The sequence below is a fragment of the Aulonocara stuartgranti genome (assembly GCF_965226115.1).
Source record: "Aulonocara stuartgranti genome assembly, chromosome: 18".
Classification (NCBI taxonomy): Eukaryota; Metazoa; Chordata; class Actinopteri; order Cichliformes; family Cichlidae; genus Aulonocara; species Aulonocara stuartgranti.
The window spans coordinates 17,171,393-17,195,072 of record NC_138954.1 but is presented as its reverse complement, the minus strand read 5'-3'; the positions used below and the strand labels follow the sequence as shown (position 1 = coordinate 17,195,072).

At 41.6% G+C, this 23,680-nt stretch overlaps 1 protein-coding gene across 7 annotated transcripts in view; it reads right to left on the bottom strand.

Annotated features, from left to right (window-relative positions):
* adgrl2b.1 (adhesion G protein-coupled receptor L2b, tandem duplicate 1) overlaps nt 1-23,680 on the bottom strand; it is a 97,753-nt gene that overhangs the window by 34,817 nt on the left and 39,256 nt on the right. For all 7 annotated transcript variants that reach the window (XM_082512554.1, XM_082512548.1, XM_082512551.1 and 4 more), the window contains exons 4-8: nt 21,029-21,138; nt 16,745-17,545; nt 7,554-7,853; nt 4,162-4,262; nt 2,135-2,320 (exon numbers count right to left, since the gene is read on the bottom strand). In XM_082512554.1, the coding sequence (XP_082368680.1) occupies nt 2,135-2,320; nt 4,162-4,262; nt 7,554-7,853; nt 16,745-17,545; nt 21,029-21,138 (1,498 nt within the window). The remainder of the gene's footprint in view (nt 1-2,134; nt 2,321-4,161; nt 4,263-7,553; nt 7,854-16,744; nt 17,546-21,028; nt 21,139-23,680) is intronic.

The window sequence follows — 23,680 nt, the reverse complement described above, 5'->3', positions numbered from 1 at the left end:
TCCAGGATCATATATTGTGTTCCCCGATAAATCTTTAGCAGCACATATAGTTATTTTTTCTTTATTTATTTTTAGCTGGTTAGCTAGAAATCGACCTGATTTGTTACTGTGTTCAAAATTCTGCAAGCGAAGTCTTTGTATAAGGAATTGTGTTTTTTTATTAATAGTTTCATTTAATTCTAGTTTTGTTTTGCATATTTTGTTCAATGTTTCCTGATCTTGGTGGGACGCGTAGGCTTCTTCTAGTGATTTGATGTTTTTTTCTAATTCCTGAATATTTTTGTTTTCTTCTTTCTTTTTGTGTGATGAGAAAGAAATTATTTTAGTGCTTTTCAGGGGAGCTGTGTTTGAATACTAAGTATAAATTTGGATCAAGTCAAAGTGAGGGGAGAGAGACGAGAAACGCAAAGCAGCAGTGAGGAAAAAACGCTGAGACCAGATTCTGAAGCTTCCCCATTAGTGATGCTTTAAAATACATTCGGAAGACAAACAATGTGGGATGAGGTCATTTGTATTTCTTGTCATGGAGAAAATAATACAGCGCTAGCTCTCTTTAAAACCCCTTTGTTAGGCTCTTGGCTTTAAATAAGTTGGTGTCTCTTCCTAATTGAGTCAAACCAGAGAAACTCACATATCGTTGCATCAGAATTTGGAAACAAAGAGATAAAAATGTTCCTTGTGTCCAAATTACAACCATACTTAAAGGGAAAAAAAAAAGCACACACAGGAAACCAGAAATGGTTCTTCAACGCAGTCCAGATTGCGCCCGTGGACGCCGGCATTTACTTGTTTATTTGGAGGAAAGGGCTGCGTGAAGCTGAAAGCACCGCGTTCTGTTTTTGTTGGGGGGTGTTCTCAGTTCAGCTTTCTTGAATGCAAATCATGTATGCAATACATTTCTTCTAAACATTTTCAAACCCATGTGTGTAGGCTCGGATGTTCAGGCTTCTTCTTTTTTTCTTCTTCTTTTACTGGCACCCATTGGTGTCTATTTATTCCAGTATGGCATGGAAATCATTTGGCAGACAGGTTTCAGTCTGCCTTCTGCATTAACCTGATTTCTTTAATCATAAGAAAGCCAGATTCTATAAATCAGGGCAAGGAATTTAAAAAAGATCTTGATTTTGAGTTTTCTTGGTCTTGCAAATACATGTGTGCATGGCTGAAGTGCTCAGACGGGGGGAAACTGTTGGTGGAGAAGCGCAACGAGATCAAAGGAAGGATAACTAAATTATTATATTCACAATTCCAAGCAGGCTGTTTAAAGAGTGACTTTAAAATCAGGCACGGTAGTAGTATTTCTCTGTCAGATTCACCCCTGGTGTGCTCGAGAGTGAAAGTGTGTTTCATTGCAGCTGCAGAACTGCAGGTACAAACAACAGCTCTGTGACAGGATGTCACAATTTTCAAGTAGTTTTAAGTTGAATGTTGTTGTTGTTGTTGTTGCCTTTGAATTGTTCCAATCACCGCAACAATATTGGCATTGCAGTAAGAAACCTGTTAGCTCTTATCTTCAAATAATAGCGGTGCAGCTGTCTGAACACATGGGCGCAAACAATGGGCGTCATTTTTGGTTGTTTTGGGGTTTTTTTTGTTCAAAATCACTTTGTTTACACAGCAACTGCTCCAAAGTCTGAATAACAATGTAATTTTTCAAAACTGTCACTCAAATCGCCACGGGACTGCCAGCAGCTACGAGATGTAGTTTTGTCTCAGGCCTGCTTTCTTTCCACTGAGCACCTGCATGAGCTCCAGGAGGGGGCACCTCCACACTTGTCAGCAATGAAGAGTTATTCTTTGTGCTGGTTGGGGGCTCGTGGCCATTAGCTCCTTAAAGGTGGAGCTGCCAGGTGAGCCTGTGTTTTCCAACGCTGGTAATTACCAAGGAACTCTAGAGGAATGAGCTTCCCCCGCAGGGTTAGACCTGCCTCCCTAGCCCCCTCACCTCAGACTGCGTGTGTTTGGATGATGCATACGTGCATGTAAGAAAAGCGCAGAGCGGCTTGTGTGCATCTGTGTGTGTGTTTTGCTAATGAATGTCCTGAGTCATGCTGACACAGAACCAGGGCAAAACAGGGACAACGTTTAACGAGAGGTCAGAAAAGGAAAGGGCCAGGGAGGATTTTCACAGCACCTTGTTGAAGCTGCGTCCAGCTGAGTCCTTCTCGTTGGGCTTGAGCTCCTGCAGCTGAGCATCGAGGATGTCCACGAGCTGCTCCATCAGGCGCACCGATGAGCTGACGTCGCCGGCAAACACCGGGCCCTGTGTGTGACGTGCCAGCTCATTGGCTAAATTTGCAGCGTTTTCGCCGCTTCGGATCTAAAAAAAACAACAACAAAAAACAACCACGGGGAGAAACACGGGGGTGTCAGTAAAGTGTCAGTGATGCAGCGCTCAGATCAGAGTCATGCAATATGAACCTGGACTAATATCTCTCACACACATCTGAAAATTCACAGCAAGTCTAGAAGGAATTTGTCTTTGTGTGCAGACGGAATGCAATCATGGTGACTGTATGATTAACCAGGGACGTTATAACATAACTATGTCTTATTAAATGCACAGCAGTACTCTCTCCAAACAGAGAACCACTACAATACTGTGTACATATTTTATATAAAATGTTCAAGGTGTCTTTTGCCACAAACGAATCAATTTTTTGCACTAAAATGCGGCAACAACGACATCAATCAAAATGTGACTTTGAAGTGCTGCTGCCAATTAAACTTCAAATAGAGGAAGCTAATGCAAAACCAACATACCATTAATCCTTGAGCCATTCAGCCTCCAAAAAAATAATTCAGGGCTATCAGAAGTATCTTGTAGCTACATTACAATATCTCCCCACTTACTAAAAAGTACTACAGTGGTGTCAACAAACCAGAAGCATTGCAGCTCTAAGGCCCACCATCGCTGGCAATTATATCTTAATAAAATCTAACATCAGGACTTATACAGCCAATTCAGCCAATTAAACGCTGTTCATATTAGTTTCACTTTTTAATGAGCAAATATGCAAAGCTTAGAACAGATAACTAAAGCTCCTGCTTATTATATGTCATAGCAAGGCTAGCAGTGTGTATAATCGCCTGAGAGTAATGGAGTTGTGTGAGTTTTTCGACTTGGCAACAGTGCGTAAGATGCAAAATGTTTTGTTGGGTTTTTTGTTTTTTTCCCCCCTATCTCTGTGCGTTACTTTGAGGGAAAATACTGTTAACTGAATGCTTCTAAAAATATGCAAAAACATGTTGCATTAAAACTTGAATGACGAAAATTCTGGAAGAAGCAGAAACTGTAAGTGTTGCTAACTTTTGTCCAAACACGGGATTCGGACCTCACTTTCCCAGCTGAAATTCCTCTTTTCTTCCTTTTTAAAGCCTATTACACCTCTGCATTTGACTTCTATTTGTAACTGCTTAGTATTCCTCATCCAATGAGGTCTCCAAGGACTCCACACAGATGAGGAACATGAGTCTAGCTCCCTCTCTAAACTAGAGTATGCTGAAAGGTAATTATGGATTTTAGTCCAGTGATGCCGAAAACATATTGCATACCCCAGTTTTAATGCAGTGTGCATACTTTCTCTATTACACTTCATTTTGCTGTGTTTCTAGCGTAAAAACTGAGCGTATCCAACACTTTTTCACTTACTACTGTTTTTTTGTTTTTGATTTTTTAAACACACAGCTGTTCATTAGCCAAGATGGCTTTCAACAATAGACTGAAACCCTGCCTGAACCTGCAGCATTCTGTAGGTGTTTTTATTTTTTCAAGAGAAACAATAATCTCTTCTTTAGGGTTTGCTATGTTTTACATTCCTGTGCATCTAAGCAACTGTTATCTGCACATCTACATTACATTTCTACCTGCATGACATCAAAGCATAAATGTCACCGCAGAAAGAAACCATGGCTCTTTGATTCTCACTAACAGACTGCAGTTCTTGGCATTTACTCCTGATGCTTTAGCTCATTTCTTTCTGCTGCCAAACAGCATTTTAGTTACCCTTGAAAGTTTCGTGTACACTTGAAAAGTTCTGTGCTGGAAAAATAAACCAAGCTAGGGAACGAGGTCAGAAATTACCGCTGTATGTTGGATCGCAGCCATTTTACGTGGTTGTTTGCTGCTATATTTTTGTGATCGACAAATTCTCCTTTTACCTTTTGTGCCACTTGAGTCACCCAGTGGGAGGTGCAGTTGCTGAGGTCTGGCCCTTTGGAGCACCATGTCCCTGCCATGGTGCAGAGGAAAGAGGCGATGCCTGCAGTACCACAGAATAAAAACAACAGTTGGAGGGGAGCCAGAATGTTGCTCAGATACAGTTTCTCCTGCTTATCCTTCATTCATGCAGACTCTTCACCCGGAACAAAGATTTCTAAATGATTGAAAACCTAAAAGCTTTGTAGACTGTACAAAAAAGTACAGAAAGGACACTAAAAGACTATTAGAGTTCTACAAAGCGTGGGGGAAAATACACAGAAAAAAAGAAAAGGTGGACGCAGTGGTTTGTTATTGATCGTAAACAAATATTTTAAAGACCTCTTGCTATGCATGTACAAATAAAACACGAATCCTCCAGATAACATGCAGCTTGACTAGTAAAAGCTAAATCTTTTTCCTTTCTCAATATCATCTCCTTTCCCACTTTCTTTTGAGTCTTTTCAGTTGCCAATCTTTGCAACGGGATGTTTAGATGGATTTTGTGAGATTACGGCAGATGATCACCTGCAAAATTAATGGCCAAATTTCTTCATTTGTAGGAGGATTTTTAATCTGGCTATCTAATAGAAGCAGTCCAACATCTTTTTTACTTTTACTTTTGGTCTGTTACAGATAGTTTTTCCCCCCTCTGTGTGATTTCCTTTCAAGGAGAAATGGGCTTCAAAATTACAGTAACTAGGTACATTTCGAAATCTTATTTTTGTCAAAAAGGCTCAAATCCTGCTATAATACATTTTTAGACTGACATGTCCATTTTATGAAGTTTTACAAAAAAAAAAAAAAAGACAAGTAAACCAAGATGGAAGCGAGACCTAAATAAGTACAGCTAAATAACTCTGCAATTTTAACATGTTTAATTGGGAGCTTTGCTTTTTTTTGCTAAACTGTGATTTGTGATCATTCTGAGGTTTGGTTTATACCTGATTGTTAATGGCACTAATTATTTGGCACTAACCTCCTAGAGAGTAAGGACCAATTAAGGAAATTCAAAGCAGTTGGAATAAGACGCAAAATAAACATTTATGAATTAGTGTTTCAACAGAAACAGTATTTCTGTAAGCTGTAAACTTTTGCAAACTGTCAGAGAAATGTATATTTTAATATATGAAAATATTGTGTATTGTTCCTGTGCCATTGTTTTAATTGACCATTTAAATGAATATTTTCACATTTGTGTTCAAATATCTTTTTGTCTTTATGGTGAATGTTAGACACCATTAATGTCAAAATGTAACTGTTAATACATATCTTTAGACGTGTCATAAAAATAGACCTAAACCCTAGAAACAATTACTTTAGCTTAGCTTAAACTCGGACAAATTGATAGGCAGAAAAAAAGCTAGCATAAAATTACCAAATGATTTTTGTAAGAAGTCATAACAGAAGAAAACACACATTTTTCACAAAACCAGCAGTATATGTCTTAAATAAAACAAAATATAAAATGTTGATTATTAAACTTTAGAGGCAATACGAGACATCTTTAGGCTAGTAAGCTTAGCACTGTTTCCAGTTTAAGCTAAGCTAATAAGCGCCTAGCTCTTGCTCTATACTTAGTTCTTCAGATAAGATAAGAGATGACAGTTTCATTTATTTTGGATTTTCTGTAATGCATACAAGATTACAATCATGCACACAAGCTCAAATATATACATACTGTATACCCCCACTAATATTTGGTCAACTGTCCCTTAGCTAGCTGCACATTGACAAAATGCAACCAATTAACAGGTTTCTGGCATAATTCTGGCTGAATATTTGACTACTCTTCTTGGTAGAGTTGATTTAAATAGGTTAATTCCCTGGCACCGACCCAGCTGTAACGCCCTAGGACCTGGCGTCCACATATGTGGACATCACATTTTGGGTTGTCTAGACCAAAATTCTAAATTTTGTTCTACAGGGGCCTTATATCCACGTACGAGGACATTATACTGTCACTGTTCTCTCGAAATTTAAAACAAATGTCTTCATATGTGGATCTTATTTTTCTCAGAAACAAAAATCAGGTAAAAAAAAAAAAAATTACGGTAATTCTTTGTTTTTACATTCATCAGGTTCCAATCAGCCCAAATAGCATAGAGAAATTAAAATTGCATGCCATGAAAGAGTTTGGGTCTTAGGAGGTTAAGTCTAGTCCAGAACAGGGCTGAGGTCGGGGCTTCTGAAAGGTCATTCAAAAGCTTGATGTTAGCTCGCTTTATCCATTCAAAATCCAACTTTGATGTGCGTTTGGGATCATTGCCTTTCACGAACACACAATAGTCCAATTTTCACCCATCAAGTTTCACCACCCTCCTTCCACAAGACATTTGGCTTGCCCGTGAGGGCAGCTGCAAATTTTTGTGAAGCTTGAAGGTGTTAATTCTGGAGCTGGGGCTTCCATCAGCCGGTGTTTAATCAGTTTCCAGTTCATGGCAGGCTTCAGCCTTTGTGGTTACTGGTTTGTTTTTGAACATCCTAACCAATTTCCTCTTACAAAGGTGGTGAAACATCCTAATAACTCATAGTTGTATACAATAGTTTGAACCTGCAGTTTTCTAATCTGCAGTTGTCCTGCATATTTGAGTTGGCCAAGACTTTACGCCAGGTACCCTTCCTGACGCAGCTCTCCCCAGTTATCCAGGCCTGGAGCTGGAACTATAGCAGTACACTGGCTGGTTCCAAGACACCTTCCAAACTTATATAAATCTAAAACTCTTTCCCAGTGCTTTGATATTGATTAATCCAATTAGTGCTGCCAAACAAATCCTTTTGATGCTGGCAAAGAGAAATTACAAGTTGTAATCAATTATGACCACTTACAAGAAGTTACTAGACCTTGGTTTTGTCAAGTTAAAATATATTGTAGAACTTTAAGCATCAAAAACTGTAAATGCATGTATATATTTGACCCTGTGTTGATTAGGAAAATTCAAAATAAATTCAAACTTTTTGAACTGTCTTGTCTTGTTTTTTTCTTAACTTGTTAAAAGTGTATGCTGTATAGTCACTGCACCCAGGAAAAACAACAGTATAAAGAAATAACTAAAAGCCCAGAATTACAGCAACATTCATGCCTATGAGGACTGTATATAGACACACACACACACACACACACACACACACACACACACACACAGGCAATGGTTTTCTTGTCCACACTTCAGAGGGTGAATAAGTATTTCTTTAAATGTCAGACTGTTCCTCTGTTAAAACCCTATGGTCACAGGGCTGCTAAAAGCTTCAGTGGAATACTTTTACAGAAAAAGAAAAAGAACGTCTACCTCTAGCAGGCACACAGTAGACAAAATGTTGAATTTTCATGTTTCAAGAAAAGTGGAGGAAATACCTCTGGTCCCCTTGGGGCAGGGCCTCTCCACAGTAGTCCCAGTGTGGGTCTGGGGCCAGTCAATGGCTCTCCTCCTAGTCGCCTCGCAGAAGCGTCTGGGTGTTGGAGGCAGCTCTGGGATAGTGGGCTCAGCGGTACTCAAGCCTCGGCTGTCCTCAAACGGATCTCTGCCATCTCTTGGATCTGCTCCTGCCACTGTGGTGTCACCGCGCCCCTTCACAGTGGACGCGGCAGTGGTGGTGGTAATTGTTGTGGTCTTAGGCATGGCAGACGAGACAGAGGCGTCTTCGGTGGTTGGCACTAGAGAGAGAGAGGGAGGGAGAGAGCAGTGACGCTGTTAGAGCTCGAGACATAAACGTCCTCGCCTTGAACCCCTGCTGTTTCTCGCAGTGGGGGGGACTGCATCTGCTTTGAGCCTCATGGTTTGTTGGTATTACTAGAGTTACTGCTTCCCATATTATCTGGAAATAAAAGCATTGTGCGGCTTTCACTCTTTATTTCCACTTTCTCCCCCCCCCAGCTCATTTACTAAAAGAAATCAAGATAAACATGCAAACACAACAGTATCACTTACTATTTTATACTTTACTTAAGCCCATAAATAACAACAACAAAATGGTAAATGGCCTGTATTTATATAGCGCTTTACTAGTCCCTAAGGACCCCAAAGCGCTTTACATATCCAGTCATCCACCCATTCACACACACATTCACACACTGGTGATGGCAAGCTACATTGTAGCCACAGCCGCCCTGGGGCGCACTGACAGAGGCGAGGCTGCCAGACACTGGCGCCACCGGGCCCTCTGACCACCACCAGTAGGCAACGGGTGAAGTGTCTTGCCCAAGGACACAACGACCGAGACTGTCCGAGCCGGGGCTCGAACCGGCAACCTTCCGATTACAAGGCGAACTCCCAACTCTTGAGCCACGATCGCCCCTTAAGGCAATGGCAGTCAGGCATCCTTTGACATAGCAGTTTCTTCCCAGCAGAGTCAGTACCTTGGACTGATTAAATATCAACAATGAAGACAAAGCCTGTCTGCATTTTACCTTTTTTCTGCCTTGTTCATCTCTCTTTCACTCAGATAAAGCTGGTGTGCGGAAGGAGAATTGCACTGCTCTGGGCAAAAACCATACATCAGCAATAATGCGATTCCACTGTATTCAGTCCACGGTTACCCTGCGAAGCAAATCTTTGCGTGAATGTGCACGTGTGCACGTGTGCTTGTGTTTGCTCGATTAGTCAGGTGTGTCTCTGTTTAAAACCACTGTGTGCACACAGATGGATATCTGCTGCACAGAGCCTGGAGATAACTGGGAAATGGGTTCAGAAATGGGAAATCTATAAATTTTATACAGTATGAATAGCCAATAAGAATAAAAGGAAAACACATTGTGTGTATGTGCACAGGTCTACGTGTATATACTGGGCTACTTGTCTCCTGCATGAATGATCATACATTTCTGCCCACAACCACTTGATTGTATTTTGAGATAAAAGCAGATTCCCAAAATGAGGTCTGCCGCTGTGAAAGGCACCATAGGGTTGTCTTCAGTTTCCCTGGGAGCTGATGGGAAAACGCAATATCATCCTGTCTGACAGTCCATCATCAGACACATTTCTCCATTTCCTGAGAATGGTGACTGTCTCCACTTTAATCAGCCAGTCAGGTGAATATGTACGTTTTCACTGGACAAAAAAAATATTTAAATATATTAAATAAGTTATATGTGGTGATGCAGGGAGTGGAGAAAAGCATTAGTGTGACAGTGGGTGGAGTGGGGTGTTACTCATTTGTGCCGGAATTGTGACAATTCTCTCAATGACCTTTCCTCCAGACAGGAGCTCTGGGTAATTACCTTACACTCATTTGGTCCTGGTGTGTTTGACACCTGCACATGCACAACCATCAGCTAAGGTGCAGTTAGCAGTTAGCATAGCCTTCAGTTATCAGGACAATGTGCAGAATAAGCTAAAAAATGACGGCCAAAACATACCAAAGCAATCAAAAAGAAAAGTGGACAGACATCCGATTTCCCCCCCCCTCTCTCTACCTTTTGGGAAGATGCATTAAACAAACTTTTATTTATTCCTTTACAGATAAATAACTTTGAGGCTATCAGATAATAAAAAACAATGCTACAGAAAAAACAACAACAAAACAAAACAAAAAAAATGGTGTTTCAAATATATTATATATTGCAGATGAGGATTTTTTATTGACTCAGGAGAAGTGAGATGATTCATAGGCTGACTTGGTTGATTCAATATACGCATATAATGCAATACAAGGGCAAGTGTAATTAGGTTTCAGAATATTAAACCTCTCCATACCTGAGCAAACTTGTGCTTTTCCACAGGCTGATATAAGCTCTAATATGCATCTGGCTGTAACAGCATGCTTGCTTCACCTGATTAACCTGCTCCTGAGACGCTGTTTCTCCAACTCAAGAGACCAAAGCACCAAACTTATTACCCTGTACTGAGAACTATTTAGTTTGCTTTTCGGTATTTATATTCTGTTTGTTTTCCATTTTCATAAACGTTGTTTGTTTTCAATTGTATGATTTAATCAATTTAGATCTGCAGCAAAAAAAGAAAAGAAAAGGAAAAACCATGATGAGGTTAGGAGAAAATCATTGACAGAATTAATCTGTCAACGATTATTTTAAGCAATGGTTAAGCTTTAAGATGTGATTAAATGTTATGTATTCAAACTGATGGCTCCGATGCTTTTACGTATTCACATCGTGAACCAAAACAGCTCAATTATTTATTTAATACTATTTTATTTTAGCATTTTTACCATATTTTAACATAGCTTTTTTTAAATTAATGCCAATCAGATTTTGTAACAAATCAAACACAATCAATTAGCTCCAACACAGTCTGAAGCAGACTAGCTGAGATTTAAATGTGCAAAAATTCAATACAAATACTCATTTAGTCATGAATATTTAATAATAAGTGCTTCAGACTTATTTCTGTTAATCACTTAATTGATTATATGACTCATCGCACAATGCCATTTCAAATATATGAGTCAAAACCCTCGCATAACAATAAAGCATTCCCAGTTCAGTATTCCAACACAGAGCTGTAACTTGATTATTCTTATTAGTGATTAAATTGCTTATAGCTTCCCTAATATAAAAGAAAAATGCCCAAGGTTTTTAAAAAAAGAGAAGATCATCACATCTGTAACGTTGAGAAATTATAAAAAAGGATTCAGAGTTTGTGGGTCGTCATATTCGTTTATGTTCATGTGCATTTTAAATTGATTATCCAGGCACAGGGTGCAAATTTCGACAGCTCTATAGCAGCCGGCATCCCTAAATATTTTTCATACTATTAGATCATATACATCATTTACTATTAGATGGTCATTGTCTCTTGTAAGAGACTGTCAGGGAGAGTCATGGACTCGTATCACTGTAATTAGGAGTGGTACTCTGATGTCAAGAGCGATTTTTATTCTAATCAAAGACGTGATACCATCTTTGTAGCTGCTTATAGTCATCATGTCTTGGGTTTCATATCACAATGTGACTGAGAATAACACCAAGAACATCAAATATCTATTCAGTAGTACATCCAGTAATGTGCTTATCAGATGTCGATGCATCTGAGGGGTTATTTTGATGTCTGTGCACCATGCTCGCTACAATTTTCCTTTGATTGCAAAGAGCAAATTCCCCTCCAGTAAGAGCCCTGTGTCCTCTGATAGCACTCAACCAAGAGAGGGCTGCACCAATTAGCTACCATTTCTCTCGAGAGGCAGCGAAGTCGCTCTTTATGGGCAATCTGACACCAAAGGCATACTGTTGACATATGGTGAATAATACCTCTTGTAAATAATGGAAGAGTTTGAGATTGAATGCTTGAAAAATGACTGTCACCAGTGTCAAAACAGAGTGTGTAAATTAAAACAGAGCTAAAAGGAAGGAAAACCATTATGCAAGATCATCCATCAAGACACTGGAGATGGAACAGAATTAGTTTTATCACTTTATAGCCCCCCAGAGTCATTTACGTATCCGAGAGGAAGATGACAAAAAATATTAAACCATAATCAGATGATCAGAGGTCTAGACACTCTGTTTGTCCTTGCTTTTATAGCTGACACGGCTGTACTAAAACAGCGTGTTTTTGGGTTTTTGTTTTTTTTTCCATATCAAATTACACACATCGAGCGAGAGCAGTAAAAACTATGTACCTGTCCAGATAGACACCAGAATAAATGCATCATAAGCTGCCTAATACTTGCTATTAAGGGAAAAGCAATGACAGCTGTAGTCAAATCAAGCTGTTTTAATTGCTTTCAGTTTTGAAGCTGAATCACTTACAAGGCTAATCCTCACAGTAGACGAACAAACAGACCCACACAGCTGAAAGGAAATCATTGCCATCGGTTAGAAATCATCCTTGCATTACCAGGATTCCTTTTCGGAGCTATACGAGTTGATAGATTTGTAATGAATGGAAGAAGGAAGCACGGTAAATAATGTACAGTCTGATGGGTAAAAATAAGACTGCAGCCAGCAGCTGGTAGCTTAGCCCACCGTGACTCCATGTGGGGGTCCTCGTGTATCCATGTGTGGTTTGATTGGCCTGACTCCACAGCGAGGGGGAGGAAAAGAGCCACGCAGAAGCTACAGTTGGTTTTTTGCCTCTTTACCTAAAGCCACTGCTGGTAATTAATGACAGAAACAAATCCCAGAAGTCATGAATTTTGCATTAGGCTGTTTATATGCACTAATGCTCTTCTGCCTGATTCAAGCTTTCGTGACTTGAGCTTGGCATGCAGGGTACAAAAAAACCCGCAAAACAATCCATGTGTACTTTCTGATCCGATGCCAAAGTTCATGTCATTATTCCTCCTAAAAGTACAAAAAGTGGAGTTATTATGAAATTGTTGCAGGGCTGACTGCTTTATTGACACTTATTCTTTAAAGAGCAGAAGACAGAAAAAGGCTCTGCCCGACATATCCTATGTCTGTGTGGGGTAATTTATGAGGCCTGAAACTGAATACCGTGGAGCAGCAGACATAGCACAGTCACAACCTGACAGTCTGAGTCAGAAGGATGGCAGAGCGGCTCACAATACAGACACATGCATGCAGACAGGAAGATATATGCGCAGACAGAAATACACTCTGAGCAAAACACCCCAAAACCCTCTGTCATATAGGCCTATAAGGTCCACTGAAAAAAGTTTTCCTGTCATAATCCACCAAGCAGAACAATTAGAGCTGTTCCAAATCCCCGACTCATTCTCTGGAGCCCCTATTTCTGTTGCCAAACATCATGCATCAGAGGGTGGAACACAGGCTTAGTGCATGACACATCTATAAATGTCCTCCGTCTTGAAGGCACACCTGGAGGCGTCGTTCTGAGATATGAAAGCAAACCAAAGTGCAGCATGGCGCACAGCTGGATTTAGCCGACAGATATGCGCCGCATGCAGGATATGATAATAATTGTTTTGTAATTTAGCAGAGAGCCCACTTATTGCTCACTGCTACCATGCTATTCCAAGGAGCTAAGCGTTTCGGATAAAGCCAATAATTTTATGCCTCTTGTCTTTAAGACCTCAAATCGATGCTACCTAAAAGACAAATTAATTTTCTGTTTTCTCTCCTTGTTCGCATGAAAAGCTTTCTGCAATTACTGGTCCTTTTGATTGACTTCTGAGCTGTTCGGACTGAAATCCGCTAATGTCTCTGCACATCACAGAGAATACATTACCGCTGTCCCTCTTGGTTCTGTAACTACGGGCACTGAGAAGGTAGACTCTCCAGATATTGACCAGAGCTTTTCGTGTTCTCAACGCATTAGCAGAGCATAGAAGTTTCCTCTAAACTTGCGCAAATTATTTAGAGCAATAGGCGATAGCGATCGATTTGGGGAATGATCCGAGCTAATCACCTCAACCCGGGGCCCGAATTAAGAAACCTGCACTGTTACCAACACAAGGTAAAGGAAATATAGACAAGTTGCTAAGGTCAATTATTTTCTGCTTTGATCAGTTTGCTAAAAAAAACAAAAAAAACAACTTAATATAAACCCCTAATCCTGCTAGCGTTTCAGCGCCTCTGTAGGATGAGCACTACGGCCAAGGTTGATGCTTCTGACAGAAAAGGACACCGACGTTCATTGTATTACACGAGCTCTAAAAAGGAGAGAGATACATTGGGTTTGGTGTTCGAGGTAACTTCACTCTGTGGTCGATGAATCTTAATGGGCACAATTAATTTCCTTTACGCCTCAAGTGCCCCACAGTTTCAGAGAGAGAGAGAGAGACATTATTTCAGCACCATTAGATTACCCTGCAGAATAGGTTGTTTAATTCAACGGCATATCATGGGCAGCAATAAATCCTAATAGCTACACAGTAAAGAAGTTAAAGGTGTAAATCTGAAAAAAACCTAATAAACAAGAACCAATTATTTTCAAGTGCCATTCACGGGATCTGGCATGCTGCTGCTGCTGCTGCTGGCCTTGGCATCTACAGATGCCTCCTCTCTCCTACTCGAGCTCGCAACATTTCATAATGTTCTCATAAGGCGCACTTAATGAACCACACTGACAAGTTCTGCTGCAAAGACACATTTCTGATTGGATCCCAATAACGGAACAGTGGCAGGAAGCCCGCACTTCGAATAATGAGTGAAATCAACAGCTATGTTCTTTGGGGTTTCTTGATTAAATGCACTGTTGCTGCAGCAAGTGGCAACACCAGGCCTCAGTGGCATTTATGTTTACCGAGCCATTGCAGTAGCTGAGGGAGCACATTAGGCCCTTCATTGAAAATGCTCTGTGATGGCCACTTTTCTCCTCTCCCCAAGACTCCTTTTGAGACAAGGAGGGTAATTATGATAATTCAGTTGTTAATTACATTTACATACATCAGGACGTGAGGAGTTGAGCAGGCAGTTTGCATGCATGACGAACTCATTAAAGTTGGGAGTATTTTTCATATCTTCTCCAACATACTCTTAATTGAGGCTTTGGTTGTTCCGCGACTCAGACACAAACCCGGAGCCTCCCTTGGGTGTCGAGTTATCATGCCGGGGGAGATTCCAGGGAACAGCGGGAAAACAAACAGACGTGTTGACAAGAGGCCAGAGTTCAGGAGCACACAGCCTCCATTGAGACGTCAGCGGCAAACCGCCCCCACCCTACCCCCCTCGCCACTTTTCAACAGCTCAGGTCAGGAATCAGATTTCCCCCACCGCTGTGCGTAGCCCCTCCCGAATATCCAGAAGTTAAAAAATCATAACCTAATCCGGACCACTGCCTGAGGGCAACCTGAGCTTCTAACGTATCGTCGAGTCAGGTCAAGATTCTTGTTTTCCACACTTCATACAGAAGACTTAGAGAAGCCGAGCTTTATGGGATAAGATGGCAGCAGTCAGGCAATTAAACCCATTATCAGCTGGATGTAAGGCCGCAGTGTGGTGACACGTATGTCGCCTCTCCGCACTTCACAGATTAATTTAAGCCCCCCCCTCCCCACCCCACAGCCCCCGAGACGAGATTCTTCGGCGTAATCGCTTTCCAGCCACTCTCCTGCTTGTGATTCACCGAGTGGTACATAAGTCTCCCACACTAGGGCTGGGTATCGTCACTGATTTCTAGAATCGATTCAATTCCGATTCACAAGGTCTCGAATCGATTCGATCCACGATTCGATTTAATTCGATTTAATTCGATTCGATTCGATTTAAATCTGGGATATTTTGACAGTCAGAAATATTATAATTCAGATCAGTACATTTACATATTTTTGTATCAATAAAAAGGAAGCTGACACACGCAAGACTTTATCAAAGGTGTGAGCGTCACAGCAGATACCTTTGTGTCAAAGTAGCTGAAGATAAAACACAGAAAAACATGAAGGTGATTTTCCTGGCCTGGGATTTTATAAAAATATTCTGCAGTACATCAAAAACGAAAGAAAACCATTAATCAACATATGAACATTACCTCTGAAGTTACAGCGGTTTTATTAGAGACATGGTTAAGCGTTTTGCATTTTGAATAATTTTAAAAAGTTTAAATTTGTTCAGTATTGAACAGCAGAAATGAGGTTTTCTTTTCGGAAGAATGTAAAAGGGAAAAAAACAGCGGCTGACAGCGCTGTAAACAACAGTAGACTTGTGCGTAACAAGCAAGCGAATAATGAAGAAAGGGAAACTGTTCTTGAAGTACAGAGAGAGAGAGAGAGAGAGAGAGAGAGAGAGAGAGAGAGAGAGAGAGAGAGAGAGAGAGGCGTGCACACAAAGCTTGGACCCGCCGACACATCAGAATCAGCAAGCTGTCGGCTTTCAGCCCCGACCGTGTCCTTGCCGTCGGGTGAGAAAGGCGACATCTCACTGATTCTGATCCGCGGGTCGCGCTGTGTGTTTAAGTCTATGTGCAGAATCCGTGTTCCTGCTCTCATTTACTGTCTTAACTGTTTGGTGGTTCTTGAAATTTTGTGAGATGTCACCAGAGATTCTGGCATTTCGGGCAAGATAAATTTATATTAAAAAAATCGATTCAGGATTTTAATGAATCGATTTTACGTTATCCAAGCCAGAATCGATTTTAATCGATGAATCGATTATAAAAACCCACCCCTATCCCACACCTCAGTCTGGCGATTTTTAAAAAATATTATCCCACAATAGGGTAGCGATTATCTTCTGATCTGTTGCAAAAATGGCCTCTGTGAAGTTGATGAGGTAACCATGGCAACAAATTGAAAACCCGAGGTAAAGAGGGAGAGGATAACCTGTGTCGTACTGTGCACAATACCTCTCAAGCATATTCCCAGCAATAGAGGCGAGTTCAGGAGGGCCGTGTTCATAATGGTTTTGGATAAGGCCCGAGATTAAAGAATTTGATAGGGTCCAAACTTCAGCTGGAAGGAGTGCCTCGGCTTGCCTCATGGTAATAAAGGAGCTGTTTTTTTGGTTGCGATGCAAGCCCCACTGGGAGCTATCCCTCATTCCAAGGTGAATGTGTAATTTCTGTCTGCAAATGAGCCCTTTCCCCAAGTCTAATGCAACGCTTTTTTTTTTTTATATATCACACCTGACTTGCATCCAAAATTAAAAGGCAGCCATCTGTGACATCCCACACTGCAGCCAAACAATAGAAGAATTAGACAAAGACTAAACAACAATGAAGCAGCTCTCACCTTCGGCGGGATCCGGCGGCCCGAAATCCAGGTCGTAGCGCAGGATGTAAAAGTTATTCCACACGTACAGCTGGTTGTCCCTGGGGTTGTAATCCACAGCGGTGATGTACTGGTACTGGTTGGGGAACAGGATGTCTGTGTACTCGCCCTGGCTCAGCTTGGTGTTGTAGATGTAATCGATTTGGCTCCGGCTCGCCTCGCTCTCGTTCTCCTCATAGGTGGAGCGTACTACGTGCAGCACGCCGCATACCATGAAGGCGTTGGAGGCAGAGCGTTTGTCGTAAGCCGTCTCCCAGGTGGCTTCGAAGCGGAGCGTGTAAGGGTTGAGCTGGCTCACCACTATGCGGCCATTGTTCTGCTCTGTGGCGTAGATTACCCACAAGCCCCGCTCGTCTACTGCGAGGTCAATGTCGGTCTTGCCACCCCAGCGGTAGGGAGAGGTGTCGTGGTAGTTGGCATTGTTAACGATGGCCTCGCCGCTTTTGATGCGCGTGCGCAGGTCGAACTTGACGATGTTGCGCGTGCGCTCCTTGTTAAAGAAGATGGCGCCGTCATAAGCGACGAAGCCCGTCCCGTCGACACGGTGCGGCAGTTTATAGGTGGTCGTCTGGCGACCATTTTTTAAATCCTCCAGAGAGGCGTATTCGATGAGGGTGTCAGTGCGGTATGGCGTCCAGGGCATGAAGAAAATTTTGTCTCCGGCCTGCAGCGGGTCTTTGCACCACGAGCCGGCCTGCTGCTCGCCTTCAAACAGGAAGGTGGCGGCGCCGATACTCTTCAGAGTCCCGGGACAAATGAAAACTAGTGACAGAGAAGAGAGTGAAACAAAATAAGGCAAGAATTTATATACTTTTGAGAAAAGAAAAAAAAAAAAACAGTATTATTTGACAGGCATCATTCTCGCTGCTGTGCGACTTGAGTGCAGGACAAAAAAGATCAGGGACTGTGATTTTGGAGGAATCTTTAAACTAGTGCTTTTGTACTACCGCTAATGAGCAGGGAAAAAAGAAAAGAAAACAAATGCATGTATCAACAGCGATTGTTCACAATGAGAAACGTGTGGTTGAGAGAACTTGCATCTCAGGGGTCTGCTGATACATCCTAACGGGGACAAAACAAAACAAAAATGAGAACACAAAGAAAAAGGAAAAATCCTGCAAACGAAAGACGTGGGAAATGGAAATAAGAAGTAGGGTTCACAGTGTTTCGATTGGAACTTGTTTCGAAAAATACCAGTCTGTTGTGATGTCAAATGGCACACGAACAGCTGGGTATATGGACACACTGCACATGCATACTCACATGACTGAGGTCATAAACCGAAATGATAAGGGGTAACGGGCTTCACGTCTTTCGATAGGAGTGAACAACAGGTTGTTAATGGTGGTGGTGGCGGCAGCAAAGCAGAAGGTAAAAAATGAAAGTGGAGGTTGGAGGGGAGGGGGGAGGCAACAGTGGTAAAGGATTTTCACTACTTCTGTGGCAAAAAGACAGAGTAACCACTGATGGGTGAGGGAGGCCATGGCAAGGTTCCCGTTTAGCTGCTTTTAAATTAATTGGTTCTGGATTTTAAAAAAGCAAAAAACAAAGGGAACACAGTGAATTGCTGTTTGGTTTTTTTTCTTCAAACTTTTTGTTCAGCCTGTGCCAATCTCACTCAGCCATCACTGCTATTTCACATCACGTGCTATGGGTGCAGCAGAAGTTGGGCCAAGCAAACTACGACTGAGCCAAATAAGAATATATACACACAACTAGTGATTCTTCAGGGTTCTGGAACAAATCGACACCGGACAGTTGGTGATTTCTGTCACACTGTCAGGGAAAAACTACGTTTAATGACCGCGGATGTCATTTGAAATTGTGTCCATTTGGACTCCGTGGGTGCAAACAATCCTCCTATGGGTTTAGCATTTGACAGGAGAGGCAATCAGGAGAGGAGGGGGGGAAGACGTGAAGGGGGAGCTGTACTCAACACCACAGAACAAGGAGCCAAAGGAGGGGGAGGGAAGGACCAGACCACTCATTTACCTTTTTGCTCCACTTCTATTTCAGGCATTGGAAAAGAAAGCAAAAAAAGAGTGCGAAAAAGGGAGAGAAAGGTTATCATGAGTCAACTACCAGGTACAAAGAGAAGAATTAGTCTGAGGGAATGACCATGAGATGAACTGCAGCGCTGCTTAGGGAGGAAGAGCTGGAGGAGGGAAAGAAAACAAGGATGTTTGTTAGTGAAAACGGCCTCTCGTCCCTAGGATATAAAAACAGACAAGTTATATGACCAGAGACGAGCTACGCGCCGTGTTTTCCAGTGCATTAAACGTTTCGTTTTCGTCGTCTTTGTCTGCCAACAAAATAATGCACTGGCCACTGCAAAAGCAGAGCAAATCCCTCTAAAAATGCTTCCCCCTAAGTGGCAGGAGAATAGAAATCTCAAAGTTCGGCTCATATTTAGATGGATAACATTCTTAGAGAAACAGCACAGTAATTATTTTTGGCTTGTATTGACTGCGGGTGGAATTTGTTCAAACTTTATAAACACAAATCAAAACTCGCTTCCAAACTCGCTCGCCCACACACGTAAAACATGACACGGTGCTAATGTTACAGACCAAACTCTCAAATGAGCCAAAGAGAGCAACAGCACATGAGATGACTGATGGATATTCGGCCTAATATGGAGTTTCTTTAGTGGGCTGTCGAAGCTGCATATACTGGGGCAGAGGAATGGGGTGGGGGGAGGCTGGAGACAATATGTGAGAGATCGAACGTTGAAAGGAAGGAGAAAAAAAATCAAGAGCAAAGAGGTTAGTCGGGGGGATTAGACAGGAGGTGAAAGGGAGGTCTGTTTGAAAGAAGAAGAAGAAAAAAGAGTGAATATTTCTGAATATGTTTACATTTCATCAATTTAAATACGAAGGATTTAAATGAAGCCTGGACTAACTTTTTATAAACTAGTCTATAACACTCTTAAGGTAGATTTAGTTAAACTAGACACCAGAAACAAACCAACCAACTCTCAAGCGATTTAATTAAGCCACTTTCATAATGGAATACTAGAGACACTTCACAGCTGAATACATGAGTTCTGGTTTAATCTAAGAGCAGATGCACATTCATTTTAATTTTTAATCTGCCTCTTATTCAATGTGTTCTCAAATTAAATGACTGAACACACTGTATGAATGCAAAAAACAAAACAAAAGCAAAAACCAGTGTACCCAATTATTTGTAACATCTCGGCGAAAGACAACAAATCTCAAGTTAAGACCGGTGGAAGGTCAGCTCAACGAAATTACCAGTAAACATATTTTCTTCCACACTCCTAATGGTATCGCCTCATGCAGATAGTTTTGGGATTTTATTTTCTTTTTTTTTGTAGGTGTTTTGTTTTGCTCGTGAAAACTGCTGAAATTTCTGCTAGAAGCCAAATACAAAAGAGACAGTTTTACAAAAGGGGAAAAAAAGGGGGGGGGGAACCTTTTACTACGGCTGTTTGTTCAGTGGAAAGTAGTTCCAGTGATAACTCTTGACAGTAAGCGCTGCGGTTTATCCAGACAAACAGCAATACTGCTCCTGAAAGAGATTTTGCTATTGAAATACTTTAATTACGACTTTTCAGTCCCGCGTGCTGCACAAATACATCACCGCTGCAGACAGGGATGGGGCTTTATATATGGATCCGAAACCATACTCAAATCTGCTTTTTGTGCGTTGCGTGTAACATTTTGTTTGACCCTGTCAGAGAACGCCTGGTGGACCTCAGCTTCATAAAAGACATTTTTGCTCTTGCAAACTTAACATTAACCAAACTGCCAGCAGTGAGAGTTGCTATTTTATCAGGCAGGGTCAAGTGAAAACAGGAATAAAGCTTCTTGAATGTTTCCCGAATAAGACTAAGGCAGGATGGTCATTACAAAAAAAAAAGAAGCCTTTAATTAATCCAGTTATTTGGAACCAGAGCCAGAATTAGGGTCAAACGGATGTCAAATAAGGTGATTTAAACGTCTAAAACGGCCTGCATGGGTGGATTCCATTAAATGTAATTTCGATTTTTGTTTTCATTATTGGGGTGAACTGGAGCTTTAAATGACCAAAACACTTCATATTTCAACATAACTTAGCGTCATTAATGCTACAATCCCGTTTCAAATACATCAGCGGGAGCACCGTCCGTAAGGGCGAACTGCAAAATACTTGCAAATGATGAGACACAGCGGTTACATCACACCATTTTCAATTGCACACAGTAAGATTTCAGTATGAGATTTGGATAGCGGTACTTACTATATGGAACACACTCATACTGGACCTCTAAGTACTTGTAGGTGCCAGGGCATGGATCGGGAAAGACATCAGAGCCAGTGACAACCACGCACTGCGTACGGTTGTTGCACCTAAAGAAGAAAAAAAGATTGACCAGAGATTTCATCATGACTACCCACAGCAAGAACACTCCTCAAAGATAACATTAATAACAAAGATGAGGCCGGGAGGGGGGAGAAAGTTCATCGTTACAGCTACACTGTAATTGATCAAATCCCAGCCGGAGCTGTCACAAATGCACTCAAGTTTAAACCTTTGCAAACAGAGAGAGAGGAATGAAAACATTAAGGAAGAGTAAATGAGCATGATGTGATGAACGACAGAGCGAAAGAGCTGCTAAAGGCATGTTAGGAATTAGTCTTCGCACCGCTATTGAAAGAGAAGACATTCATTAAGACACACGCGACAGGTGGCGGTGACATGCAGTGGACATGAATGGCTGGCCTCTAGTGCAACAGCAGCTCCTCTGCATGGCACGAGAGCGTCATTTCGATGAGAGGCCTTGCAGTGTGAAATGGTGTCCCTAAGTCAGAGTCTGACGTGCGGATTGCAGAGACGGTATGCGTGCATGTTAGCAGATGTTTCTGGGTGCTGAAAAAGTTCGAGTAAATCAGAAGAAAAGGAGGGGAGGTGGGGAAGGAAAAGAACAGCAGTGGATTGAGTTTGTTTAAATACTGCATAGGCTGAAATTGGCTCCACTTCAATCAAGCTCTGCTGAGATGGAGGGATTGAGAATGTCACCAGTGACAGAGGCGAGCCAGAAAAAAGCAAGACAGAAAGAAAGAAAGACAGAAAATGGCACCAAAATAGGACATTAAGCAATTTGCAAGCCTCAGATAAATTTTTCAGAAGGTCTGAAGCACAAATTCAAGTTGGACGTACATTTGAAGACCGGACAAAGAACCATTAGTCATTCGAGAAGCTTCCTGTCGCTGCAAATGGGAGTCGTGCTGCACGGCAACCACACGAAACCATGACAGTGCACTTTTTGGCTCTGGTCGAATTAATGAACGTAAAGGTAAATGTGTGTGCATTAAGAGACAGAGCATGCATCTTAACAACAAGAGCCATTTTCTTCAAACTAATGGATTATAAACGTTATACGGTGTGGGGGTGGGGGCTCCCATTAAGGAGTTAACAAATAGCATCGGCATCATCGGCCACGGTTTCAACATCACTGACACTAACGCTGCCAGCTGCACTTAGGAGAGGTGCTTTTGTGGCTTCACTGCAGTGAATGCTCAAGAGGGCTGCTGCAAAGGAGAAGGGTCACTGCATCAAAATGTGAACTGACTGACGGCAGATAAGAACAACACACTTGATTAAAATGCACCCCAACATATTTGATCTACTTCTACGTTATGAGTTTATGAGCCGGACCGACGACAGCCCCGGTGATAGAGGGTATATTTAATCAAGTAATATGGTTGCAGGTATTTGTAAATTGCTTGTGTAATTCATTTTGTGCTTGTACTTATTTTCAGAGGATTTACAAGAGTATATCAGAGAGATAAAACTACCGTATTTAGGTGTTGCCTATAGATGAGTAACCAATATCAAGTCACTAAAAACATTCACAGCAGAGTAACATATTCCTTGAAAGTGAGCATTTTTCAGTGAGTCATTTATTTTCAATGCTTGCATGCGTTGGGCTTATCATTACAACTTATCATTACGTGCACAGTCACTTTGATGAGTTCTGTCTGCCACGTGGTACAAAATCTTCCAGAGGAAATAAAGGCTTGACTGCACAACCAAAACAGAAACAGGACAGCACTTTTTATTTTTCCACAAATATCAGGAACTTTCCCCGGGTAGCTGAATTAGCGGATGCTGGAAACCCTACCTGGCAAAGGAAACAGGAGTGCAGCTGTCGGAGGAGGCAGAGAATGCAAAGTGATTTAAAAAAAACAAAGCAAAACAGTAAAAGACGAGTAAACCTTGGGCTGGCATTCACTTTTTGGTGAGCACTCCTGGTCTTAAGAGAGCTCAAAAGCAGCAATCAGTGGACATTATTTCTGGGTCAGTAAGTAAGAAAATCTACCTACTTATTACCCAAACACAAGCAGGAGTTTCTAAATGAAAAGCGATCTGCTCTTAAAAGCTGTAGCGTGGGTGCCACTTTTTGTTTTTTTCCCCACTTTTTGGTCAAATAAGGGTAGAAAAATACAGAAACGCCTGCCTAACTACACAAAGCGCTGAAACATTAGAGATCATTTGGTGTCCTTTAAGCGCTGTTTTGGTCTCTGTTACCTGCAGCTATAATTATATGGGTCTCCAGCTGAGGACTTGTGTGTTTCACTGAGTCGTTTGTTGGAGATGCAGACTGTATATAAAAATGGAAGTGCCTTAGCATTGTCTAAAGTGTAGCTGTCGTTTAAACTTGCATTTTGGATAATGGTCGGTCAGTAGTGGGTGATTCCTGGTTGCAAAAAGAGGTCAAACTGTACTGAAATGACCCCGCTGCTCGCTTGATTTATGACCGCAGTAAAAACACTCTCTTAATGAGGCCATGATGGACTGTCTAGGGTGTACCCTGTAGCTGGGATGGGCTGCAGCTCTGCCGTGACCCTGAATTGGATAAGTGGTTAAGAAAATGGATGAATAGATAAA